This window comes from Hemicordylus capensis, chromosome 15, assembly GCF_027244095.1.
Source record: "Hemicordylus capensis ecotype Gifberg chromosome 15, rHemCap1.1.pri, whole genome shotgun sequence".
NCBI lineage: Eukaryota > Metazoa > Chordata > Lepidosauria > Squamata > Cordylidae > Hemicordylus > Hemicordylus capensis.
The window spans coordinates 19,141,210-19,149,959 of NC_069671.1; the positions used below are offsets into that span (position 1 = coordinate 19,141,210).

General features: G+C 49.6%; 1 protein-coding gene across 3 annotated transcripts in view; it reads left to right on the forward strand.

The window, feature by feature from the left end:
* SPECC1L (sperm antigen with calponin homology and coiled-coil domains 1 like) overlaps positions 1-8,144 on the forward strand; it is a 42,539-nt gene extending 34,395 nt beyond the window's left edge. For all 3 annotated transcript variants that reach the window (XM_053279948.1, XM_053279947.1, XM_053279949.1), the window contains 3 exons: positions 2,463-2,579; positions 3,738-3,797; positions 5,391-8,144. In XM_053279948.1, the coding sequence (XP_053135923.1) occupies positions 2,463-2,579; positions 3,738-3,797; positions 5,391-5,480 (267 nt within the window). In that variant the 3' untranslated portion in view covers positions 5,481-8,144. The remainder of the gene's footprint in view (positions 1-2,462; positions 2,580-3,737; positions 3,798-5,390) is intronic.
* The last annotated feature ends 606 nt before the right edge of the window (positions 8,145-8,750 follow it).

Consider the following 8,750-nt stretch of genomic DNA (forward strand, 5'->3'; position numbering starts at 1 on the left):
CCCAGAAGTTATTTCTGGAAACACCTGTCATCAAAATAAAGAGCACAGGCACAAAAGCCATGGTACATAAGAAGAGCTCTGCTGGATCAGGCCCAAGGAGGACCATCTAGTCCAGCACTCTGGTTCCCACAGCGGCCCACCAGATGCCTCTGGGGAGCCCACAGGCAAGAAGTATGTGCATGCCTTCTCTCTCCTGCTGTTGTTGCTCCCCTGCGACTGGGACTCTGAGGCTGGAGGTGGCCTATAGCCACCAGACAAGTAGCCTTTGATAGATCTGTGTCCTCCATGAATTTGTCTAACCCCCCTTTAAAGCCATCCAAGCTAGTGGCCATCACGACATCCCATGGCAGAGAATTCCATAGATTGATTCATTATGTGCTGTGTGAAAAAGGACTTCCCTTTGTTGGTCCTAAATTTCTTGGCAATCAATTTCATGGGATGGCCCCTGGTTCTAGTGTAGTGAAAGAGAGAGAAAAGTTTCTCTCTGGCCACTCTCTCTACTCCATGCATAATTTTTATTGACCTCTGTCATGTCTCCACATGGTATTGTGAGGTGTGGGGAGGCGTGACAGTCAAGGGGCTTGCTGGATCCCATTGCTGGCAAATGAAGGAGCCAGCTTGAGGCTCATGGCTGAGATTAGGGTGATTCTATCCAAAGAGGGAAAAACATGACTGCCTAAAGAAGGCTGTCATAAACAGCATCAATGGATATTTATATATCTGCCAACTTTACTTTGCTGACACACACAAGTGCTCAATTGAGAATGAAAAACACTTAGCGGCTTGTTTAGTTGACCTCTAAGAAGCCTCACAGCAAAATGTTAGATACCTCATGCGCCTGTGTTTGAGCATCATTTCCAAGGAAGATAAGACCAGAGCACTTAGTCATAGGTGACTTGGCAAATTGGGCAAACATTGAGGTGAGTGGCAGCAAGTTTGCAGTTACTCAGCGTTCCTGCCAGAAGCCTCTGCATTGTCGTTGCAGCCTCCTGGTCAGGATCCTCACCTAAATATTTATCGCCTTTAGCCAGCTCTTCCTTAAACTGTGTTTATTGTCCAATCAGTGTTCCCAGAAGGTGCCCGATAGTTGGCATTTGATGGGCTAAAACCTGCAAAAATAGTGCCCATTTCCGATTATCTGCGTTACAGGCTTTTCCCAGTAATGGTGTCACATTACTGACTGCTCCCATGGCACAATATGTCTTCAAATGTCACACCTAATGCTGATGGAGACATCAGTGTGTGTGTGTGTGAGATCATCACTGAGTGTCTCAGTAACATTGGTGAGGGAAATATGTCCACACAAGGGAGGAGAAAACAGTGTCTCTATTAGGCATTCCTTAACATTTCTTCTCTCTCAACACTTCCCAAGGGCAGCAGACCACTTAGCTGCTTAGATTTTTGCAATCTAAGTTGTCTTGGGGATTTTTTTAAAACCTCTGTCTCCAACAGATAGTTTTCTGTTCACACGTGAAGACCTTATCCTTCCGTGTAGATTGTGAACCTTTTTGGGACCACCGCCATCTTTATCTGTCTATCTTTCTAGGTAACTCACTTTGAGCACTTGTGTTGAAAAGTGGTGTGTAAATATCGGTGGTGGTGGTGGTGGTGGTGATGCTTGAGAAAACCAAGGGCATTCGCAGGAAGCAATCTTGACTAAGCCTCCGCTAAGCAGCTGAGCCTGGATAGTCATGAGCAGCATTGGGCCTCCTGCTGGGACCCATGGCCATGAAGGCAAAGGGGCCTTTAACCCAGTGAAACTCAACGGGTTGACACAAGGGTGTATTTGAGGATGGCTGGGCATGGTGTTGGCACGCTTAGCTGGAGACCTCCAGATCAGAGGAGGGTCGGGCAGGTTCCAGGGGCAAGTGGCAGAGATCCATGCAAGTGCCTGGTCTTGTGGTAGCAAGCATGACTTGTCCCCTGAGCTAAGCAGGGTCCACCCTGGTTGCATATGAATGGGAGACTTGATGTGTGAGCACTGCAAGCTATTCCCCTCAGGGGATGAAGCCGCCACTCTGGGAAGAGCAGAAGGTTTCAAGTTCCCTCCCTGGCAGCAGCTCCAAGAGAGGGCTGAGAGAGACTCCTGAGTGCAACCTTGGAGAAGCCGCTGCCAGTCTGTGAAGACAGTCCTGAGCTAGATGGACCAAGGGTCTGACTCAGTCGATGGCAGCTCCCTATGTTCCTTGCCCTCAAGCCAGCTCTGGTTGAGCCATCAGCTTTGCCAAAGTGTCCTCTTTCTAGCACTTTTCCTGTAAGACAAGCATTTGCCCCGGAAACTCCTTGGGGTGAAAACTGCCTGTTGTAATTTAGAAGAATAGGGCAAGCAAGCTTTGCAAGTGCAACTTTTCTCTAGTTTGGTCTAGTAGTGGTATGTTTGTTTGTTGCGGTCACAGACCAGATTAACAAACAGTAACAATTCACTAGTTTGGCCTGACGTGTTTGTCTCTCCTCCCTTGTAGAATATTGACATCACCAACTTCAGCAGCAGCTGGAATGACGGCTTAGCTTTCTGTGCAGTCCTCCATACTTACCTCCCAGCTCACATTCCCTATCAGGAGCTGAACAGCCAGGACAAGGTAGAGTATTATATCGAAGCGTGCCTAACGCAATTCAGATCCTTCTGGATGCCAGGGTTTGTCGTCCAATCTCCTCTTGTACCCACCGGCTGCGACCTTACCTGGAAGGCGTTAGCTTGGCCACACTTACCCATGCACTGGTAACCTTCCATTCTTTGGAAATTGCCCAGAAACTGCACTTGGTCCAAAATAGGTCTGCGAGGTTATTAACTGGGGTTCAGCATTTCGGGGTTGGGCGCTTTGATAATACCATGCCAGTGCTTCGTCAGCTGTGCTGGCCCATAGTCCATTTCCAGGCCCAATCCAAAGTGCTGGTATTAACCTCGGAAGCCCTCAATGGCTTGGGACCAGGCTACCTGAGAGAGCGCCTTGCCCCATATGTCCCTACCCGGACCTTGAGATCTTCTTTGGGGGCCTTGCTCCGAGTGCCACTGCCAAATGAGAGGAGGTGGGTGGTTACTAGGGAGAGGGTCTTTTCGGTGGTGGCACCTTGTTTGTGGAATAGCTTCCCCAGTGAGGCTCACCTGGCACCGTCACTTTGTACGTTTAGACCCCAGGTGAAGACCACCTTGTTCACCCAGGCCTTTTGAAATAGATTTTGAAAAAGTTTTTGAAACATCTCTGTATTGTATTGTATTTTGTGTGTGTGTGTGTGTGTGTGTGTGTGTGTGTGTGTGTGTGTGTGTGTGTTTGTGTGTGTGTGAGAGAGAGAGAGAGAGAGAGTTGTAGTTTGTGAGCTGCTCAGAGAACATTTTGTTATGGGGTGGCTCACCGAATTACTATTATTATTTATTATATAGGATAAATGTATGCATCCCCTTTAATGAATGGAATCAGTACAGTGTTCTGCCCTGAAATGCTGATAAAGGATTGTTCATAAGGTGTGCCACTCTTTTATGAAGGAGAAGGAAGTTGCTGAGCAAAGGTGTGGCAAGGGAGGAAGGGCTGAAATGTGGTGTCTCCAAGCCGACAGGCTCTGAGCAGGGGCTTGGACTGGGTTACCTGTAAGGTCCCTTGTATCTGCATTAGAGTGAGGATCTGAGATAAATGGGGAAATGGGAGGGATATGAATTTTTTTTTTAATGCTTTATGAACAAGCCTCTGGGCAGCACTTCTGTTTTTTAAATTTTGCCTTCTTTTAAATTATATCTCCTTCAGAGAAGGAATTTCACTCTGGCCTTCCAGGCAGCCGAAAGTGTGGGCATCAAATCGACTTTGGTAAGTGCTTGCAACGTTGAGGTCGGTTTCTCTAAATGGACATTTTGAAGTTATTGTGCCAAGAATTTCTGCACAGTCAGTGCCTTCATGCTAAAGAGAGAGAATTTCCCTTTGCTCTTCGTCCATCGTTCTTACATAGAAACGTAGAAAGCTGCCTTCTCCTGAGTCAGACCCTTGGTCCATCTAGCTCAGGATTGTCTTCACAGACTGGCAGTGGCTTCTCCAAGGTTGTTCTTCTTTTGCCTCTGCTTGAAATCCAAGCAGGTATGATTCATGGCAAGACAGAGAGATGGTGGGCTTGTGTCCTGCCTGCCTGCTTGCAAGCCTTTCACAGTCTCCACCAGCTTGCCCTTGCCACAGAGGTCAAACCAGTATTCTGCCTTGGAGAGAGGAGTGTTACATGTCAGACCCCTTTGGATTCAAGAGTTCAAAGCACAGAACAAGTTTAAAAACAGCACTCCTTTTCTGCTGCTGAAGTCTCCGCCGGCTGTTGTGCACACATTCACAAATGGGGATGCAGCTGCAGTTACAATGTGAAGGGCCGTTCCAGCTGTTGAGAGACAGAACTGGCTTGGACGAAAGAGGGCTGTGGACAGGGGTCTGTCACGGTGCTTGTGTGTTTCTGTTTTGCAGCGGGCATCTGGCTGAAGGTTTGTGCGCGGGTCCTCCAGCAGATAGGTACAGCCAGATTCCGAGGGCTGGCCCAGAACTCCTGGGAGAGAGGGGAAGGTTAGGTCCAGAGGTGTTCCCAGCTCTAACAGCTCCTCTCCTGCCCCGGCAGGCAGCCGACAGCATGCCTAGACAGCTCCCTTTTCAGTGCCATTAGCGGGGGAGGGCTACACATAGAAGAGAACCCCAGAAATGTTGCATGACAGCAGCCAGTGAATAAATACCATTGGCTACAGAAGAGTGCAGGGACATGACAGAACTTGTGGTGTGGAGCATTGCAGAAGCACAACCGAACTCACAGTCTGCCTCGACTGTAGGCTTGTGGGCCTGCCGTTCGCCAACACACTTGGTTCCCCCTTTTCGCCCAGCCGTAGCGAACTGGAGGCTTCTGCTTAGCAACAGTCTTCCTAGCAACTGATGGGGGAGCCTTATGGTAAAGATGAGCAAGAAGTGTATTTCCTGAGGCTTGCGGCGAGCTGAACTTCTTATTGGGGATGTTCACGGAACCGGTTCTGAGGCCCTTTATGTGCCTCTGAACTGGTTTGAAGAATTGACTGTTCTGCTGGTTCGACGGCGGTGGGGGTGCCGCTTTTAAGAGCGGGGGATGGTGCCCTTACCCCTCCTGCCGCTTCCCCCCCCCCCCCCCGCTGGCATCCTTTGTTTAGAAATCTAATCGGGGCGGCAGCGTACCTCCCTGCCTCCCCGTTGGCCGGATATGGCCGGAAGTCCCCGATGTGCCGGTGCACGCAGGCACATTGCGGACTTCCGGTCAATGGGGGCAGCAAGGATGCCAGCGGGGGGGGGGGAGCAGCAGGAGGGGTAAGGGTGCCCTCCCCCGCTCTTAAAGCAGCACACACACCCCACCGCGGCTCCTTGCACATCCCTCCTCCTTCTCTCATGTTGGTCTTTGTGTCCCCTTTTTAGGACATTAACGAGATGGTACGGACAGAGCGTCCAGACTGGCAGAACGTCATGCTGTATGTTACAGCGATTTACAAATACTTTGAAACCTGAGCGCCTCAGTAGGAAGAGAGAATGTTCGGGGGAAGCAGGAACCCAAGTTGACACACTAATCTCAACCGGCACCTTCCACCTCTTGACGGACCATTTTGACCGGCTCGGGGAAGCAAGGTTTTGTTCCCACAGTGCTCAGGCAAACCCAGATAGCTAGACGGAGTGGAGTAAATTATTGGCCTCCTGCGCCTGAGGAGCCTGGACTTTGAACAGAACCTTGCTAGGAACAGTGTCCTGAAGCTTTCAAACTTCTGTTGGAGAAGACAGAACTGAAGGGATGCCATTGAACGTGCAAGACTGCATGAACCGCTGACATTTGTAGGACTGTGTTGCGAATACTTTTCTTCAGATAAGAAAAACACCCCCAAAGTTTGGGTGAATAATTTACTCTCGGCACCCCCGAGTACAGGAAAAGCTCTGAATCCTAACCGAATGATTGCCTTATAATATCTCCACCTCTTTGAAGTGCACAATTATAGCAGGAAGTACAAGTTGTTGTTTTTTCCTCTGTCAAGCTCACGGAACTGAAGAACAGTGTCCGAGCCCCTCTGGCTCATGAAACCCCGCTGCTCCCCTCTTCGGCTTCAGGGCCTGTGTTTTTCAGCCTACCTCTGCTCCACTGTAATATGGCTTCCAACTTTATTCCTGGACGGATTCCAGCATAGCACTTGCAATTCCTAACTTTCAGGATATTACCATTTTATCAATACTTTGAACATTTCTTGTGTGCTTCCAGAAGAATTTGCTTTCTGTGGAATTGACCTTTTCGTTGGCCTTGCTGGCATCCTTGGCGAAGTGTAGGCTTTTCTTTGCAGACGTCCAGATGAGGCATCGCCCGAGATGAAGAGGGTTGTGTTGGTCATGGAATAGGGTAAGCTCCTATTCAGGGTGCTGTTAGCAATAATCACCTCTGGCCAGGCAGCTTTTCAGTGCGTTCTGTGCTGTGTATCTTTGGAATGGCCTTCCCTTGCAGGCCTTGCTGAAACGAATGGAGTTAGTACAGACGGAAATGGCTTTCCCCGTAAGCCTAGTTTAAAGCCTGTCTGGGATTGACGCTGGTGAGAGAAGAATGTGCAGAGTTCTGGCTGCTTGAACCGCGGTGTTGAATCCCCCCAGCACAGCTCTCCGGGTGCAAAGTGCCTTACTGGGCCCTGAGACGAAAGCAGCAGCAGCAGCAGCAGCTCTGGGGCCCTGCACAGAAGACTGAACAGCTCCCAAGACATCCAGCAGCAGCGAGCCCCGAAGGAATGAGTGCTGGTTTGCATGGCCCTTCTCAAGCCCAGAAGGCCTCTGGTTCTGCCATTGCTTTCCTGGATGGGCCCCTGCAGGCCGGGAACAGTGGGGGTCCTGGAATGGTCGCTGCTGCTGCTGGGGTGGGTGGGGTGCATATGTTCTCCTTCTAACCGGCTCTGTGTTGGACTCTGCTCATAAATGCATTTTGCTTTTCTTTTGCTTTTTTTTTTTGCTTTTTGTTTTTTTTTAACTCAACAGCCCCACGAGAAGCCATCATTTTTGCAATTCCTTCTGTGTGCCTATAACTCTCAAAGGACGCTTTGAATGTCCTAGCTCTGCGAACTCTGAAGAATGTGACCAACGCCGAGACAGTCTGTTGAAGGGCGGCCAGGCACAGGTGCCAAACGGTATATTGGGGTAGGCCAGAATCAGCTCTGAAGAATGTAGTCAGAATTGGTTCCCTGGTGCCTCCTCGACTCTTGCCCATGAGCGGCAGCGCCAGGAATAAGGCCGCGGCGCTTGTGTGTGCCTGTGAAATGCCAGGTCCTGCCTGCTCCGGGTCCTCCTTTCCTCTTCCTCAGATTGTGAGGCTCATGTTAAGGACTCCTGCAAGCATCTCAAGGACATTGGCCTGCGAGTAAACAGGGGCGAACTTTTCCTGATGAGTCTTGTAAAAATCCAGATGAAGCACTCTCTCCTAAAGCTTTCCCCCGCCTTCTTGAGCCCTCAAATGACACGAAAACAGCTTCCTCTTCTCAGTTCTGTGCTCTGCTTTGGTACAGAGGAGGTCGCTTTGGTCTCTCGCTTGTGAAGTTCAGATGCCTTGCTCTGTGGTGTCCTATTTATTGCATTAAAACGACAGTGATGCCTTTTCCTCGTGAGCACCCTTCCCATCAACAGCCACGTATCCTGTGGACCGAACTTTTCAGCCCCCTGACAATGAGACTAGCTTTGTGCACATGAGCCCCTCCAGCTAAAGGAGCCCTCACATGGGCATTGATGAGAGGAGAACTCACTTGTGCAGGGAAGCAAAGAGAAAAACGGCCTAGAGTGGGAGCAGAATCAAAGCTGCTTTCTAGCTAGTGCAGTTCTGTGCCTTGCTTCCTTGCAGGGCGTATCCGCAGCTTGTTATGGTGAAGGATGGACTAGAGAGAGATTCTGCCACAGAGAGCAATGACTTCATCATGACCAGAAGCACCCCACGGGACGCAAGAAATTAAATAATTCCCACTCTACAGTGGAAGATGGGCTTAAGGAGGACATCTTTGCTCTTGGTTGAATAATTAGCTACATAACCCTTCTTGAAAAGGTATTATTCAGTTGCTTATCCGGCCTTAAAAAGACCAGTTCAGTTACATGTGACTGTAAACTGCATTCTTGCTGTTTTTCAATTTTTTTTTTTTGTTGTTCCATTAAATATTTTTGAATATACTATAAAATGGCCAAAGAAGATGTTTGGGGGTGGGGGTGTTTAAATTGCATGTCCATAGATGCCTTGCAAATCCCAGTGCATTTTAATGAGTCTGTTTTACCCTCCTCTGCTTAACAGAAATGGTCACACGGGGTGATTCATGCTCCTCCGTAGGCAGTGGGGGAAGACAGGGATGTCTGGGTCTTCACCAGGTGGAACAAAAGCTGCCCCATCAGAAGGGGTCAAATCAAGCCCCAAATGCCATTGATGGTCTCCTCCGGGCCCAGGGCATTGGATCCTGTCATTCTTTGTCCTGAAGCTAAGAGCATTGGTGGTGTGGGGCCAGAGGTCTCCTGGCTGAAATCTCATCATTGCTGGAGGGGCTGGCTATAAGGCTTCTTGAAGTCCTGCCTCTTCCAAGCAGATGAGGAGGGGTCCTCTTTCTTTCTGTTCACGATGTCCTCTCCCTCCCTGGCCAGAAAGAAGCCTTGCATGGGATTCCAACATGTCCATCTCCCCAGATCCCGACACCTTCCCCTGCTCCCCTCTTTCCAAGCTGGGGGTCGGGGAGGGGTGAATGTGTCTGGTTGTGCTCTCTGCAGTGACACATGCCGGAGAAATCTGGG